Source organism: Salvia hispanica, chromosome 3, assembly GCF_029641045.1.
Source record: "Salvia hispanica isolate PSC_SH4W2 chromosome 3, Shi_PSC_v1, whole genome shotgun sequence".
NCBI lineage: Eukaryota > Viridiplantae > Streptophyta > Magnoliopsida > Lamiales > Lamiaceae > Salvia > Salvia hispanica.
The window spans coordinates 46,763,471-46,782,299 of NC_142694.1; the positions used below are offsets into that span (position 1 = coordinate 46,763,471).

Sequence of the window (18,829 nt, forward strand, 5' to 3'; positions counted from 1 at the left end):
TAATTTGAGTATAGGTCAAAATTGGTCCTGAACATATAGCCATTTTACCTTTTTGGTCCTAAACTTTATCTTTTGGATTTTTTGGTCCAGCACATATGAAAATTTGATCATTTTGATCCTCCGTCAATAGTTCCGTTAAAAACTAACGGTCAACCCAATTTTGACCAAATTAAACTCTTAATTTTGATTTTTAATTCACTAATTAATCTCCTAATTATTTTAACAAATATCCAAGTTAGATTACAGACACTAATTACAGATCTAAACACTCGAAATTCATTAAATAAGAAATAAAAAAGAAAATCTAATCCTAATTCCACTAAGACAAATCATCAAACACCTTCACCCTAAACTCAATCAACGCATCTTCGACAACCGCAGCGAGCTTCTGATTCCGGCGGCGGCAGCCACCACCGCAACCCCAATCTTCCTACTTCCCTTAACAAATTTCCTCTTCTCCCCCCTTTTCCCTTCACCACCACTCAAATTCGCCTTACTCCTCGTCCTCGCCGCAGCGTCGCCCCCAATTTTTCCGGCGGAGCTGCTCGCCATCCTCTCGAAATCATCCCCCAATTTCCTCACCGGACCTTTCTTCACCGCCACAACCTCTTCCTCCTCGTCCTCCTCATCCTCATCCATCAATCCGACGACTCGCCGCCGCTTAATCGCCACAGGAGCGCGCGGCAGGGAGGGGGTTGTATCGATCTCGACATGGATCTGGTCTTCTACGGCCGATTTTGCGGTGGAATTTCTTCGGAATCGGAGTGCGCTTGAAGATCTGCCCCTTCTGCGCTCGGAGCTTCACGACGCTGCCCTCGACCCGCCCTTGGAGGCGGTGGCGCTTGACGTTGAGGCCGCCCATGGACCAGTGGGCCTCCTGCACCCACGACATGAGCGGATCGGTGACGGAGGGCGGCGGATCGACCCTCTTGGAGTTGAGCTTGACGTCAGTGTAGAAGCACGAGCTTTAATAAAAACCTAGAGTTAAAAATAATTAGGAGATAAATTAGTGAATTAAAAATCAGAATTAAGAGTTTAATTTGGTCAAAATCGGGTTGACCGTTAGTTTTTAACGGAATTATTGACGGAGGACCAAAATGATCAAATTTTCATATCTGCAGGACCAAAAAATCCAAAAGATAAAGTTTAAGACCAAAAATGTAAAATGACCATATGTTCAGGACCAATTTTGGCCTATACTCTTTTAATTTGGGCGAAATTTATAGGGCTTGATTTTTTAATTTCAATTTTTTTACCTTATGTATTTATATCCTTCTCCAAATTTAATTTGAATCCGAATATCTTTTGAATTTGATCTATTTTTTACCTTTGTATCTTGCTTATTTCCTTCAATATTTTTTCCAAATATTTAGGGGTACAATATCTGTATATAATTAACAAAAATAAAGGATATGTACAATAGTATTAAAAAAAATGGGGGTACAACTGTCTGTACCCCCTTGTTCCCTACTCCATACGCTACTGACTCATGTGTGTTGCACATGTGTGAACAGTTCAGCTGAATATTGGAGTATATAAAGGGAAATTATGTACCAAACAAACATGCTTAATGATGCACTATTTTTTAGCAATATAAATACCTGCAAGTATACAGAGTATGAATAGTATAGCTAAAGGTCATTACCGGGATATTGAACACGGAGAATATAGTTGCAACCGGCTATTATGTACTAAGCGTCAAATACTATCTACAGAAACAAGAGAATTTTGGAGTTTTGAAAATAAAACAATTAAAAGCAATCAAACAACTAAATGCAATTAAATCACAAAGATAAAATATGAGAGATAAGAGAATTCTAGGGATGTGTGTTCACAATTATGGTTATACAAATTCCAACTACAATACCCTAACAAAGTTATTATTTTGATAGGACGAGTCACCTAGCACGTAATTCTATAAAGATCCAAAGACCCTCGAAAAGTCCTCACTCTCAATTAACAGTGCCGTTTTAAGGGAAGTTAACTGTAGCGTCTACTAAGTGGACCTAACTCTCTAGAACTCTCTCACAGTTATGAAGCAAGTTATATTAAATCATACATAATTGTGTCACTCAATCATGTAGCATCAAGATTACTTAGGGAAGAAACAAAGTAAAAACAAAACGAATATTAAATAGAAAAATGAAATGTATAAACCAATAAAAGTTACTAACACGTCCAAAGAATCCTATGAATTTAGTTAAACATAAATGAATAAACTAAAAACATAGATTGAAGAGAAGACAAAATAAACATAAGTGCTAAAGCAAATAAAACCCAAAGGTTGAATCCTTGTACCTCTTTAATGATCTCTTGCTTCTTGCTCCAACCCCTTGCACAATGAAGAACTCTCAATATTTATGCTATGGAAGTAATTGGCAAAAAGATGATGAAGAATTAGGGTTGGAGGAGGAGCTATGGAAGCTCCCCTTTTTGGGGACTATGGAAGGGTGAGTTCTATGAATTAGGTTATGGGGTATATATAGGCTTGAGAAGGATTTAAATTTGGTAAATAGTCTCCTCCAAGAAATAGGAAAGATGTAAATTTCGTTCCCCATAGTAGAAGGAAAAGATTTGTCTTCACAAGGTAATATCTTCTTTTCTTCTTCAAATTTCCGCCTAGACTGCATTTGACAGTTTTGCGCGACTTTGGTAGAACGGCCATAACTTTCTTCATTGAACTCCGATTGAGGTGATCTTTTCAAGATAAAGAGAATGGTGTGTAGAAAAACCTGATCGGACTTCAGGATCGCTAGAAAATTGAGTTTGAATACAACTGTCGTGCGCTACGTTTCTGTGGGGGGCTGCCGCACCTTGGCCGGCGGTCGCCGCGTGTTGTCCAGAAGCTTTTGACTCCTTTTGGCGGTCGCCACGCACTTCTCGGCGGTCTCCGGGCGTGTCTTTGTCTCCGCTAAGCGTCGACGATTGCTGGAAGTGTTGCGTCGGTCGCCGGACGCCACCTGAAGCTCTCCAGATTTTCTACTTCGCGTTTTAACTCCCTTTTTAGGCTCAAATATGCACATTTCTCACAAAACATATCAAAATATCAAAATAGATAAAATATGCAAATAATGGACATGCAATGCAACTTTGACATTAAAAACGGACCAAATTATAGCCTTAAAACAGTGCAAAATCTGAGCGTATCACTTAACTATTAGAACAATCTTGATTTTAGTTTTACTTAGTCTCTCTCCTTAGCTTAATTTTGCTCAGAATTCTCTCTAGCTTAGCTAACTCTAATGTCTCCCTCGTAGTTAATTTACTGCTTTTGCTTATGACTGTGAACTTTTGCTCAGAATTCTCTCTAGCTTAGCTAACTCTAATGTTTCCCTCGTAGTTAATTTACTGCTTTTGCTTATGAGTGTGAACTTTTCCTACTTAAAAAAAACTTCATTGCAGAATATATTACTTCATTCCAATAGGATTATTACTTCATTCCAGTACGTAGAGGCGGTTTCACCGTCGCGTACCATTCTTTCTCTCTATAATGTCTATCACCGCCGCCACAGCGCTGACAATAAAATGAAATGGTAGCCTAATTTAATGGTGTAATAAACACATAGAATGATGCAATAAACTATTTGAATGAAGTATGTGTAGAAGCATTTGAAGTCCTACAGGAATGAAGTACAAACCTTATCCAATGAAGTAATAATGTTTCTGAATGAAGTGATAAACCCACTGGAATAAATTGCATTTTTTAAAGTGAATAGAGTAAAAATCTAGGTCAATGAATTCGAATGAAGCATGTGTTGAATCATTTCAAAACCTACTGAAAGCAAGTAAAAACAATGTTGCAGTTTCAAGGTATTACGTACCGAATGAAGTAATAAACCTAATACAATGAGGTAAAATGAACTTGTAATGAAGACCGAAATAATTTACACAGCAACGCATCTCATCAAAAAAGTAGATGTAATGGCCCTAATTTGGTCTCTAGCTTGGTCTTTAAAATTGGTTCGACATTGATCACAACTCTCTCTCTCTATATATATATAGGGGTGTGTTAGGGTGCCACCACCTCTTAAAATAACACCATACCACCATTCCTAGCCAATCATTTGTACACGTGGACGAATATTAAACTGCCACGTGGCAAAAAAAAAACCTAAAAAAGACGGCCAACAATATGTTATACACTATATATCAATTTTTCTTGGCCATCAATATCCAACACGCTATACAACAATCTATAGATTGATGTGTAGAGTTTATAATATTGATGTGTAGCGTTTATAATATTGCTGTATATGTGGTGTCACGGTGTCACTTTAAGAGGTGTTGTCATTTTAACACAAACCTATATATATATATATATATATATATATATATATATATATATATATATATATATATATGAAACGCAGAACACGGTCATACGTAGGGCATCTTTAGGTCATAATTAGTTTATTTTTAGGTCATGCTAACAAAGCATGACCTAAAATGATCTTAACATGACATAAAATCGAATTTTATAATATGGCCTAAAATTGCTTAGTTATGACCCTCTGTGTTTTTGGTTAATTATTGACCATTAGATCACTTAGTTTAAGGGCCAAGATTTGGGCTGCATTTCTGGATTTAAATGCATACTTGTTTTGATCATCTCCCTATATATATATATATATATATGGATGTATTAAGATAACTGAAGAGCTAGAAACGTGCAGTGCGGTTTGATATCTCTCGATCTAAAAGGTCCAGAGGATTCGACTAGACTTCAGAGGCTAGAAGATCATGAAACTATCAGACAGAGTTCGTTGGATGCACTCTATTTCTTCAAAACCTCAACCCACTATACTACAACTAGAACAGGAAAGTAAAAGATCGATCCCACGAGGAAGAATGTGTTACGAAACTGCATTTGAGGATGTTTTGGGAAAAAGGGGTTGGCTGCTGCCACGCAATTTTGTGGGTCGAGAACTTAAAACTACTGGGTCTGATAGATAGGAAAAACTTTACTCTACCTACTGGGTCTAAGAAATGAGAACGTACGGAACATGCATGACTTAGAAAAACGAGATATTTTAAAGTTCTAAGACAACTGTAGTTAACTTAACTAGACGGACTTTCCTAATTTGGACAAACAAGTATAAAGCGAAAAGTGGGGACAAGTTTCCTTAAACTACCAGGGTCTGGAAAAGCATGCAAAAAAGTAAAAAGACAATGCAGATAGTACTGACAGGGTCTGCAGAACATGCAGAAAAAGCAAAGTACATGTGCAGAAAGTACTGACAAAAGCAGATCTGGTTCTAACTACCAACAACTTCATCTTCTTCGGGAATCAAATGAGAATAGCAGATAAAACAGAGTATTAAACACCATGAAAACAGAGCAAACTTCAGATCTAAACTTAAAATGAGAAAATTAAGCCTAAACTAACAGATCTACGCTACTGGACCTAAAGGATGCAGAAACAAAAAGTAAATAGCCATAATCATGCACAACGTAAACAGCAAACATCAGATACATGAAACTCCAACTCAAATCCACCACGATTCAACAAATCCAGACATCTCCATACGTAAATCCACAACCTCCAACAACAAACCAACAGATCTCAGCTCCAAACATCCAACAATCAACAAGTACGAAAGCTAAAAGCAAGAAATGAACATCAACTCGGCGAGATCCAACAAAAGCTAACATAAACTTTCATAATAAAGAGAAATAGGTTCGAATCCAGTAGATCAAAGCAAGAACTAGAGTTACGAAACTTAAAACCAACGAGTACTTGAAACGAAAACAAACTAAACAAAGCAAAATAAAGATTGTTTCTTCGCCTTCACAAGGCGGTGTTACACAGCAGCAAAACGACGATGAGAACCACGGTACCCAGGATCACTCCATCTCCAAGTGCGCAGCAAGTGAAATGAGAAATTTGAAGTGTGGAACTAAGGAATGGAACGAGAGCTTAAGCTAAGAGTGCGTGTAGAAGTGTTGTCTTGTTCTTCAAGGTTGAGCTCTTTATATATGTGAGGTCTGATCCCTAGGGTAACCCTCTGGTAATTAGACGTTTTTGCCCCTTGAATAAGACTCTCTAAAATAATCTGCTCTTGCTCCCTTCTGCTGCATCGCCAACTTTTAATTCTCCCAGGTCCGAATGACGACTTGTGATTTTTACTTCAATTCCATCTCTTTTGCATCTGTCAGGTCCGGTAACAGCAACTCCTAGGTCCGGCAGATTTACTACGCACCTGAAATCATAAACACAGATTAGCGCCCCAAATGCACAGAATTTTAACCCAAAACCAATGCATGAAACGAGCCTTATCAATGACAACCCTCTTTATTGTAACATCATGCCACCATTTTAGGCCATTGGATCTGAAAAATCGTGTGCTTGTCATGCTGCCATGTGTAAAAACACGGAGGGGTAAAATAGGAAATTTCTAGTTTTATGTTACCAGATTGCAGTGCTGTTCATTGAATATTGCAGTCTTACCACAACAATATTGCAGTTTACCACGACTGCAATATCTAATACAGTAGACTGCAAACCCGTGTTTTTTCACGAAACTTAATCCTAGGCGTCCATAAATGGGATCTAACGGACTATACTGGTGGTATGGTGTTATCCTATCTATGGTGGCACCATAGTGCACCCCTATATATATATATATATATATATATATATATATATATAGGGGTGCGTTAGGCTCCTTTGCACCCTAAGTGTCTTATTTCCTTCTTAATCTCAGCCCTTGGATCCTTGAATTGGATGGTTGTGATCAATGCATTATTAGTCTATAATGTTGCATTATTAGCCGTTGTGCATTATTAGAATGAAAATGTGCATTATTAGTCTATAATGTTGCATTATTAGCCGCTGTGCATTATTAGAATGAAAATGTGCATTATTAAATGACACGTGGCATTAATCTAACCGTCAGATGACAAAATCGTGGGGCTAGGATTAAAAAGGAAAAAGGACAAAAGATATGAAAAGGATTTGAATACATCCCTATATATATATATATATATATATATATATGATTTTGATCAAAACAAGAATTGGTTTAAATAAAGAAATCAAGGCCAACTTCCAGCCTTAGGATCTTGCGAGATCATCTTGCGATGAAAACATCTGATGGCTCACTTTATTAACTAAATCTTATTATTTTATTCATTAAAAATGCAAAAAGGTTACTAAAGTAATTAGCTAATCATCGGTTGTTTTGGCAAATCCTATAATTTTGCAATGTCTCTTTCCACTAACAAATCATATGCGTGAATTATGATTTAACATTCCTCATTTTCATCTCCTTCGTATCTTCATCGCCTTCAGCCACAGTACCGTCAAACATCCATTATACATGTTCCAGATATATTTGTTCCATTTTCAATTCTATATCATCGTCGTTGGAGATCCCAACTCCAATCGTGTTCCATATTAAGCTGTTCTATTTTCAATTCTAGATCATAGTCGTTGGCAGATCCTAACACCAAGAATGGAATCCGACACAAATGCTACTCCGCACGTAGATAATCAATCATACTTCGATGACGTTGTTGAGAATACAGGTTATGGCTATTGTTCTATTTTTCATTTATTTGTTATGCTCCATTTCATATATTTGTATCTGTGTCTTTCAGTGTCTTCTGTCAAAATGAATCTTTTCACCTATATTATTTGACCGATTTTTCCGCTATGCTTCGTTTTGTGTTTAGTATGACCCATTTCTGTGTAAGACTATTGACCTTTTTGTATGCCGCGATTTCATCCTATTATGACATATTATCATTCTAAATCCAGTTGATCGAAACTTGTCTTTACTTAATCGTTAGTTTGTAGGTGCGTTCTGATTATGAATTTTCACAGATTTAAATACACCAGAATGCCCTATAGAGCTTAAACCTTTTGTTGTATTTTTCATTTATTTGTTTTGCTCCATTTCTTATATTTGTGTCTGTGTCTTCCAGTGTCTTCTGTCAAAATGAATCTATTCACCTCTATTATTTGATCGATTTTTCCGCTATGCTTCGTTTTGTGTTTAGTATGACCCATTTCCGTATAAGACAATTCAACTTGTTGTATGCCACGATTCCATCCTATTATGACCTATTATCATTCTACATCCAGTTGACCGAAACTTGTCTTTACTTCATCGTCAGTTTGTAGGTGTGTTCTGATTATGAATTTTTACAAATTTATATACACCAGAATGCCCTATAGAGCTTAAACCTTTTGTTGGCCGTAGCTTCCCCACATTGGACAACGCCATTGAGTTCTACGAGAACTATGGGCGCCGTGTCGGTTTTGACACAAGGAAGAACGGTTCAAAGAAGGTTGATAATCTCACCATATGGTTTTACATGGTGTGTAACACAGAAGGTGAACAGAAATTTATCGATGAACAACCCAAACGACGGCGTAAATCGAAAAAATGTGGATGTAATGCTCGGGTTGCATTCAAATTCGATTCTGACCGTGGTTATGTCATTCAACAGTTGAACGAAGAACACAACCACCCAATGGTTTTGGTACAACACCAGAAGTTCATGAGATTAAATCGTCAACTTGATCCAGTACACCAAAAATTTATTACAGATTGTGCTGGTGCTAATATTGGTCCTTCACTCACTTTCAAGCTGTTGACTGAATTGATGGGCGGATATGATTCCATTGGGTGTACAGTGTTGGACATCCGTAACTACACACGGGATATCAGAAGATACGCTGAAGGATATGATGCCCAAATGATAATAGACGAGATGAAGAAGAAGAAGGAAAGTTGTGACGCCTTCACGTACGAGTATGAGGTTGATTCTCGTAGTCGACTGACGCATTTATTCTGGTGCGATCCTATTGCTAAGAAGAATTTCATGCAATTTGGTGATATTGTCTCGTTTGACACTACGTACTCAACGAATAGGTAAATGTTGACCAATTAAAATTGCTACCTTTTTTCTGTTGTGCTATGATTTCAGTTTTTTATGACATATTATCATACTACATCGAGATCTACTTGTTCATGATTTAATCCTTTATTGTTTTGCTGTGCAGGTACTCTATGATATTTGCTCCGTTCACTGGGAAGGACAACCATGGGCGTGTGGTGTACTTTGGAGCTGGTTTGCTTTGTAGTGAGAGTGCAGACTCTTTTTCATGGCTTGTCAAACAGTTTATCAAGTGCATGGGACTAGCTCCTAAGTTGATAATTACTGATCAAGACTTGGGTATGAAAGTAGCTGTTGAAAATGTTCTTGTGAATACACGTCATAGATGGTGCATGTGGCACATCATGGCTAAAGTCGCTGAAAAGGTACCTAAATCACTTCTTGGTAATTCTGATTTTAAAAAGGATTTGAATTCATGTGTTTGGTCGGAGTTGATTGAACCCACCGAGTTTGAAGAAAAGTGGAAGACTGTGATGGAGACATATGAACTTGAAGACGCTGAATGGTTTGTTTCTATGTTCGAATCTAGAGAGTTCTGGGTTCCGGCATACTTTAGGGACTTCCCTAACAGTTCTGATAAAGACGACATCTGTTTCTGAATCTCAGAACAGTTTTTTTAAAAGGTATACTCAGTGTAGGGCTAACCTTGTTATGTTTTTAATGAACTTCAACAATGCTGTTGATGCCCAACGCAACCAGTCCGCAAAGCTGGATTATATGGACGTGAATACTACTGCAAAGATAAAGACAGAGTGGTCTGTTGAGAAGCATGCATCAACAATATTCACAGACTATGCATTCAAGGAAATTCAGGAACAGATTCTGGAGGCGTATAACCACTGCAGCCTTATATCTATATCAAATAAATCAAGTCCTGAGCTTTACAAGGTATTAGATCATTATTCAAACACATGGGATGTATCATTATCCGTGGAGGATTCTTTGTTCCAATGTGGATGTAAGATGTTTTCTAGGATTGGTCTTGTATGCTGCCACATATTTCATGTGTTGAAGAACAAAAAGATGCGCTTGATTCCGGAGAATCTGATTGGAGGTCGGTGGTTGAAATCACCTCTAGTTAAGGCTGTGCATGTTGTCCGATTTGAAGATGTAGCAACGCATGTTTTTGTTGATGAGAAGAAAAATGCGCAAGCAATTTTATTGGGAGAGATATTGGGTTTGTACCAGGCTGTATCTTTCAATATTGATCAAATTCATGAGCTGACATCCATAGTTCGTGAAGCAAGACAACAGATTTTCGCCGGCGGAGTAGTAACATCTACATCACAGAAGAAGAAGCTAATTGAAGAATTTTATGGGGCAGAGGCACCCCAGGAAGTAGATGTCCAACCACCTGATGTCGTCAGCACGAAGGGATCTGGTAGTAGACTTCCGTCAAGAGTGGAGAAGGCTTTGAAGATTAAGAGCAAGCCTTTGCGTCAATGCAAGAAATGTCAGGAGTGGGGTCACCACGATTCAAGAAATTGCGTCAAATTCAAAGAGAAAGAAAAACGGTGTTCAAGAAGAAATTCTGAAGTTTGATACCATGTAATTTTATTTTATTTTCTTGAAGTAACATCAGTCCAAGCTTCAGGTTTTTTGAAAAATTTATCAGTTCGGTCTGCTTTGTATGCGGCATTCTGATATTCAATAGTTTTATGTCATGACTCGAATAGTGGATTATTATTATCCAATTAACCGAAGCGTTTTCATGACTCAAATATTCGTTTATTATGACCCAATGATAAGAATTGTGTACTTTTGGTTAAGTTTGTATGATATGAACATTTCGATCGGAATGGTACAAGACCTAAGGGTGCTCAGTAATGTGATGTCATGCATCAAATGTTGGTTTATTATGACACTAGTTGACCATAAGATGGTATGACTCATATATTCACTTATTATGACATATCGGTTTGGAACGTACTGTCACACAGTTTTTCATATATTCACTTATTATGAAATAATATATAGTCACAAAAACTGCAAGCTGTCTTATATAAACCCTGGTCCTCAAAACAAGAATTACAATGTCTAAACATCATTTAATTCAAATAGTGGTACTCTATAAAGAAATGGACAATAATTTTCACTAGTTTTAGTTATGACAAAAGTAGTGATCAGGATCCGTAGTTTGCTATCATCTTTTCTACGTTGATCTTTGTTTTCTTGCTCTCCTTCGCATAGTGTTTGGATGCCTCCTCTTTATTCAGTAATGTGCAATGGTTATTTCTTGCTAACAACAACACACGATTGTATTTAGCTCTTAGATACTGAAGCACACCTCTGTTTTTAGTTGATAGTCCACAACTCCATTGACCCTCTCTTTCACCCATGTAGACTTCAAGGTGTCTTAGCAAATAAACACCACTGTCCGCAATATTATCCGTCATTCTCCAACTCATCTTCAACCTCTGAATAGGTGCGTCGATCACTGTCTTGCATTGATTGTGGCAACCAATCATGCTTAAATACTTACAGAAGAACGTCCTCTGCAATGCAACGCGTCAGTATAAATAACATTTAAGTATTTCTGCGAGGACTAATGTGTCACACATACCAACATCTCTGGAACAAAACCGTAGGTATACCGGAAGTCATGCTCTTCTCTATCTTTAGAAGAGTCTATTATTACCACTGCTTTGCGATGGAAACAGAAGCACACAGTGTAGTACCTTTTTGAAAGGCAGAATGCAAAGAAAACCTATATTTTGTAACATGTTATTCTTTTTGTCAAAAATGATTGGACTTTGCTCTTAAAATTTTGAATTAGTATCATGGTTGCAGCATCAACATACCATATCTATATCTCCCCATCTGAAGTGTGGTATTTCGCTGACCTCTTTGTCAATGTTTGTTGCAAATTCATTTAGTTTGTCTGCATCATCAGTTTTTCCATTTGACTCTACAACCGTGTACAGCTGCACAAGTTATAGCAGCAGAGTTAGGTCATAACTTTTAATCATAAAAAAAACATGTCATGATAACTAGATATTGGTGTCATGATAGGCTGGTTAGGTATACTCACCGCAGGGTAGGTTGTGAAAAACAGCCTTTTGGGTGAAGTGACCGATTTCAAATCTTCCATTTGGTTAAGTACCGAGCAGTAGGCACTAATTATCCCAGTAGAAACCTCTTGATGTGGCAATAGCGAACAGAATTCCAAAAGTGTGACTTCAACAACTCGATCAATGTAAATAATTTTTTCTCTGACATTTCAACAAATTATTTATTAGTTATTAGTCCAAAAATTTATTACGTCGGTTTATTTCATAATACTTACTCATTTCCGTGGTAAGTAGTCATCATCCAGTAATACATAACCCGTTCCTCCGGAGTAAGCTTGCATGACACGGTTACTGCTCTCTCAAGATATGGCGAACGCAATGCATTAGAAAATCTCATTTCTGCCTTAGAGCGAACGTTCATCTTCAAGTTTTGATGGTTGTCACTTAACTACAAGTAGATATTACAGGTCATGTGGATATGATGTATAAATACTCTCTAACTTCAGTTTAGGCAGTATATGCCCCTTCTACCTGGAACCAAATAGATCAGTACAACAAAACTTACTTTTTGGTTTTCATAGATGACCACATCTTTGCCCATTTTTGTTTTTGACTTTTTAGAGAAAGGCGTGACAAAATCCTCATCATCTTCATCACATTCCATGTACGCTTCCACTGCCGACTTTATAATTCCTTCAACATCGTGTTCCATAACCTACATGTTAAATTTAACATACTTTACAAGACAACAGATATACAACATTGGAGTTGTTATTTAATAATGGAACTAAGGATACACAAATACCTTAGTTTCATCAATGCTACCAAGCTTATGATCCAAATTTGTTATTACTTTTGTTCCTGACGCTTCCAAGAAAAAATCGTCTGCAGCATCATTACCACCGCCTTCCATGTAGTCAGCCATGGCGGATTTTATAATCTCATCCACATTAATAGCTCCTCCCTATTTATAAGACAGTTCAGAATAAGCTGTGAAATTATCTTTGACTAATGTCAATATGTATGATCCTTTGGGTCATAATAGAAGCAAACAACGATATTTATCAACGCGTAATGTACCTTTTCTGAACCCGTCATATGTGATCCACTTCCACCACTGTGTAATGATGTACCAGTATTTGGGTTTCGCTCCTGGTACTCACTCTGCAACAGACATAGATAATAAGTACTATACACTAACTCACCAAACATTTCAATACATATAGTTTTGGAATTACATTATAACATAATCATTTACCTTCGATGCACATAAACGTGCTGCTCCTGAACCAACACTCATAACAGATTTCTCTGTGTCCGAGCATTGATTTCTTCCTATAGCTGTGAAACTACTGATCTGTGAAACAGACTAAATAAAACACTAATATGAATGAAGGTTTAAGTATGACATTCATATGCAATCAAATGTAGTCTAGATATCGTACAATGAAGCCATTGTACAAGATATACCTTGTTGACTCCAACATATGGTGTACCAAAAAAACTCTGAAATTCATTTATGTTAGTTCTATTTCTTTCTTTCATGGCGATTCTTCTGGCGATACCACCCTGCGATTCACTATGTTTGTGTAACAGAATTATTTGGAAAAGAGTATCATGCTTCAGACTAAAAGAGCAGGTATATCACATATCTCAGATAAGCTTGTCATGGATTTAAAAAATTTATACGCACGAAGAATACTCTAACAATATCCACAAATATCATACTAAGCGCATATCTGTCCTTGAGACACTAGCAGTTGCAACAAAGAACTGAAGGATAACCAACAACGCATATCATACTAAGCGCATACTAAACGAAGAACCGAGTTTGGGTCATACTAAACGAAGAATACTCTAACAATATCCACAAATATCATACTAAGCGCATATCTGAGTCATACTAAACGAAGAACCGAGTTTGGGTCATACTAAACGCAAATCCGAGTTTTGGTCATACTAAACGAGCATCTGAGTCATATTAAACGCGCATCAAAGTTTGGGTCATACTAAACGCATGTCCGGGGCATGGACAAAATAAGTGATGATTGTGTCATAGAAAGCGGTTCTTGGGTCAAACACAGTCATTGCACCATTACAAATTACATACTACTGATACACCAGTATTCAAATAGTTAGTACAGGCAGCTTGAGTTTTCATCAAAAATTACATTTGTGTTCGGGATAGTCTTCAACTTACATTATCTGCTACAAAAGATGGATGGAGTTCAAAAGATGGCCCTTGTTTTGCAAGCTTGTTCAGCTGTGCTGTAATTTTGATCATGCGTTGCACAGCCTCTATAAGCTCTGGTGCATTCAGCTTGTCCTTTGCCAAAGCTGTCTTCATGGACGCAACCGTTTCCTCCTCACCCACCTCCACTTCAGGAATTATCCCCACCATACTGCAGGCAGTTGAAGCAGCAATCTTCATCGCTTCAAAGTTCTTGATTATATCAGTTAAATCATCCATACTTCTCACCAAATTCTCCAGTCCCCGCACTACATCGTCACTTGCATCTGCGAACGCCTCCATCGCGGTTTCCAACTGCTCCTTTGGCTCCTCCTCTTCTGCTTCAAAGACAACTAGCATTGATGGCCAAGGCAGTTTTTCAGGGTCACCTCTTTCTACCACACTTCCGCTCCCGATAGTATCACTGGACTCAAGCTCCATCTTCTCCCTCTGCCTGAGCTTTTCGCTTGTCCAACCATAAACGGTCGGGAAAACGCGTGACACTAGCAGTTTTTTGTGGAAAACGCGATCCACATAAAAGGACTGCAGTTGAAGTGTAATATTTAACAAGTTACAACTCATGCTTCAAGAATTTAAATTATATACAGAATGCAGATTTAGTAAATGGAATGTTATTTGGAAACTGTATATAAACACAGTGTAATAAAGATCATACCACCAAGAATGCAATTGGTCCTGTGAAGGGGGCGTTGTTGGTTATCCTCCAGTTCTTTGTTGCAACTGCTAGTGTCTCAAGGACATAAGCACACCAGTTGTATTCTTTCACAACTGACATGTCTCTGAATAAATAGTCTATATGAGTTCTGCACTTGCCATCCCCACATGGATTTATCAGCACTGTGTCTAAGATAAGGACGAAGATCTTTCGAAACCATTCACCTCCAGACTTATACTTCAAAACCTGTTTAATAAGGTCTTCTGGAAGAATACGGCCAGAGCTTTTTCCTATTCTTCGAGCAACCTCCTCAAAGAATGGTTTTTTTTTTCTGCCTTTCGACGCGGTTGATCAACGTCCCCCCCATAGGAAGCCCCAAAGTCATGTAGACATCTTCAGGGTAAATAGGCAGTCGTCCGGTGTCCAACCCTATTGTGCAGTCTATTTCGCGGAAACCTCTGACCAGGTCATAAGCCATTTTTCCAGGGACCTCAGCGATGCAAAAATGCCTCAACTCTCCAAATCCCATCTCTACCACTTAATTCATCTGCTCTTCGTTTAGAGCTTATAAAAGCTCTATGATTTTCCGCGGGCTGGCTTTGAGCTTAAGCGTTTCGTGCCTTATTATCTCTTCACCTGTCTCTGTTCCAACAACCTCCTCGACCTTTTCCTTACCTTTACTCTCCTTCTTCCCTGGACCCTTTTTTGGTAATTCTTCTTGTTGTATGACGTCAACCGTGTCCACCCCTGGATCACTTGTTTCCATAACAGATTCGCGAAGGCGCTTTGAGCCTGCAAAAATAAAATCAAATCAAATAATATTTATAACTCATAGTATTAGTTGTTATATAATAGAGTATTACCTTTATGCATGGTAGGCGATTCAGTTACATCGCTAATCGCTTGTGCCTTCGATGTATCTGCCTTATCTCTTTTGGTTGTTTCCATTTGCATAATTTTAAGGCTCTCCTTAGCCCTCGCTCTTTTTCTTAAGATAAGTTCATTGGCCTTGTTTAAGGACAGACCAGTCATGCCTACACCTACACAGATATAGGCAAAATCAATTATTTTTCCAATGATATAATAATTTCACATAGGTTTCATTACATTTGCCACTTCTGCTATGATGAACTCAAACCTAAAAATACAGTAACGCAGACAAATAGGAAACAAAAGGGCTGAACATTTCAGTTTCTTATTCAGTGTCACTGTATGACTTCATTCTTAGATAGAAGTAAGTCATTTTTAAAAGTTATTACATGATTAAAATATGTTGTATACACATACATTACACACACATGCCATTTATATTACCACATCACAAAGACCAAGTGGACAATCTATGACATGTTCCACCTGAATATATTTCCATTGCAACTTGTTTTTCCTCATGTTGCTTAATTTTTTACACATATTCCCTTAGTATAAGGAGCAAACTAACTCAACATAATGGTGCTTAGTGCCTAAATATGATATCAGAGGTAACATACTATGACATGTTCCAACTTATTTGCATCTCATGTAAGTTAATTTTCAAAGTGTGTAACAAACAAATGTAAATGTATAACCTTTTGCAGCATTCATTACGTTTGCTTCCACTTCTTTCCCTTTTGTAGTTGTGTTTGAATCCCCTATCAACGCATCTGTGCAATTCAATGATGATAATATTAATACGTAACCTTCATAAAACAACATTTGAGTAAAAGACATATCATCGCAGTCATATCAAGTTATGATTTGGGTTAAAAGTTATAACCTTTTCCAGGAATGGTAGCAGTTACACCCGTCCCTGTAATCTTTCCTACTTCAGCAATGACATTTGGAGGTGGTACTGCATTTGAAAAATCAACAAAATAGTTTCTCAAAAAGGGCAGGTCAATAAGGTAAGTAGATCTAACTTTAACCTTGTTAGAATGATTACAGCCTCAAGATACTATGACATGTTCACACTTATTTGTATCACATGTAAGTTAATTTTCAAAGTGTGTAACAAACAAATGTAAATGTATAACCTTTTGCCGCATTCAGTTCGTTTGCTTCCACTTCTTTCCCTTTTGTAGTTGTGTTTGAATCCCCTATCAACGCATCTGTGCAATTCAATGATGCTAATATTAATACGTAACCGTCATAAAACAACATTTGAGTAAAAGACATATCATCGCAGTCATATCAAGTTATGATTTGGGTTAAAAGTTATAACCTTTTCCAGGAATGGTAACAGTTACACCCGTCCCTGTAATCTTTTCTACTTCATCAATGCCATTTGGAGGTGGTACTGCATTTGAAAAATCAACAAAATAGTTTCTCAAAAAGGGCAGGTCAATAAGGTAAGTAGAACTAACTTTAACCTTGTTAGAATGATTACAGCCTCAAGATACTATGACATGTTCACACTTATTTGTATCACATGTAAGTAATTTTCAAAGTGTGTAACAAACAAATGTAAATGTATAACCTTTTGCAGAATTCACTCTACTCAAAACAGAGGTACATAATGTAAACACATATATGTTAAACCTGTATACCAAATCAGATCTCACAAAAATAATTAAAACTTCGTTCCTTCAAATAATAATCTAGTAAAAGGAATTCGTCATACCTTTCCGTTCCTTAGGTTTTGGGGGTGCCTTCTTCTTCCCACTATTTCGTCCATAGACTACGTTACATCAAAATAATGAATTTGATTTTTGGTCAGATTTGAGTCGAGTTTCGCTCATATTGTAAAAAAAAAACATTCCAACCTTTTCCGTCTGGAGGCGAGTTTCCTGAAGATCTCGTTTCCACCATGGTTGGAGAAGACGGTACAAAAATCGCGCTTCACAAGTTGAGATTTGAAGTCGATTTCGTTGCCCAGCCGTGACCCTCTTCGCCGATAATGTGCCTAGTGTTTTGTAGGGTTAGGTGATTTCGCTTCTGAGTCGATTTAGGTGATAAATCGTGGGGGGAATTGTTAGGGTTTGTGGGTTTTCGTCTTGATTTTGGGCGAGAGAGAGAGGGAATTGAATGGCGCGGGAACCAAAGAATCAACTTAATCTTTTGGGGAGTAATTATTATCCCAATAAATCCGCTCTAAGAAAACGGACGGGCGTTTCATTTTTTTTTCAGTTCCTGTTTTACCCTTGCATGACACAGAACGATGCTATTATGACCCGCGGAAATTAAAAACCAATCCACATCGTGGCCTTTCATCTCCAGAATCTAACGGACCATATATGGTCTTTATTTCTTTACTTAGGGGCTTACTTTGGTAGATTAAAACCCTATATATATATATATATATATATATATATAGGGTTTTGATCTATAAAGACCAGATTTATATACAGAAACGCAGAACACGGTCATACGTAGGGCATTTTTAGGTCATAGTTAGTTTATTTTTAGGTCATGCTAACAAAGCATGACCTAAAATGATCTTAACATGACATAAACCCAAATCTTATAATATGACCTAAAACTACTTAATTATGACCTTCCGTGTTTTGGGTTGATTATTGACCATTAGATCATCTAATCCTAGGGCCAGAATTTGGGCTGCATTTCTGGATTTAAATGCATTCTTATTTTGATCATCTCCCTATATATATATATATATATATAGGGATGTGATCATATCATAACCCATATTTATGGTGATAACCTAATAACCCTCATTTTATGGACAAAAAATATCATTTTATGGAACTAAATATCATTTTATGCATGCAGAAAAATATCATTTTATCGTGTATAAATATTATTTTTAGTAAAGATGATACTTTTGACCCATAAAATGATAGGGTTATTAGGTTATCACATAAATATGAGTTATGATATGATCACACTCCTATATATATATATATATATATATATATATATATATATATATATATATATAATCGTGGGGCTAGGATTAAGAAGGAAAAAGGACAAAAGATAGGAAAAGGATTTGAATACATCCCTATATATAGGGGTGCGTTAGGCTCCTTTGCACCCTAAGTGTCCTATTTCCTTTTTAATCTCAGCCCT

The 18,829-nt window shown here is 37.2% G+C and overlaps 3 protein-coding genes and 1 pseudogene across 3 annotated transcripts; 2 read left to right on the forward strand and 2 right to left on the reverse strand.

Moving 5' to 3' along the window:
- Positions 1-357: 357 nt before the first annotated feature.
- On the reverse strand, positions 358-1,565 carry LOC148930955 (uncharacterized; annotated as a pseudogene).
- A 5,889-nt stretch (positions 1,566-7,454) lies between these two features.
- Positions 7,455-9,503, forward strand: LOC148930956 (protein FAR1-RELATED SEQUENCE 5-like). Its single transcript, XM_089066662.1, has 3 exons — positions 7,455-7,527; positions 8,168-8,879; positions 9,011-9,503. The coding sequence occupies exons 1-3, from the start codon at positions 7,455-7,457 to the stop codon at positions 9,501-9,503; spliced, it is 1,278 nt and encodes a 425-aa protein (XP_088922788.1).
- Positions 9,504-9,564: 61 nt separating this feature from the next.
- LOC125196250 (uncharacterized) lies at positions 9,565-10,446 on the forward strand. The gene has a single exon (XM_089066663.1). It carries the CDS (start codon positions 9,565-9,567, stop codon positions 10,444-10,446), a length of 882 nt encoding a protein of 293 aa, XP_088922789.1.
- A 581-nt stretch (positions 10,447-11,027) lies between these two features.
- On the reverse strand, positions 11,028-14,681 carry LOC148930957 (uncharacterized). The gene is made up of 12 exons (XM_089066664.1): positions 14,116-14,681; positions 13,644-13,688; positions 13,386-13,484; positions 13,174-13,284; positions 12,996-13,079; positions 12,721-12,879; positions 12,481-12,630; positions 12,191-12,363; positions 11,936-12,116; positions 11,706-11,828; positions 11,468-11,611; positions 11,028-11,399 (listed from the first exon to the last, which is right to left on the reverse strand). The coding sequence occupies exons 1-12, from the start codon at positions 14,584-14,586 to the stop codon at positions 11,028-11,030; spliced, it is 2,112 nt and encodes a 703-aa protein (XP_088922790.1). The 5' UTR covers positions 14,587-14,681.
- Between the last annotated feature and the right edge of the window lie 4,148 nt (positions 14,682-18,829).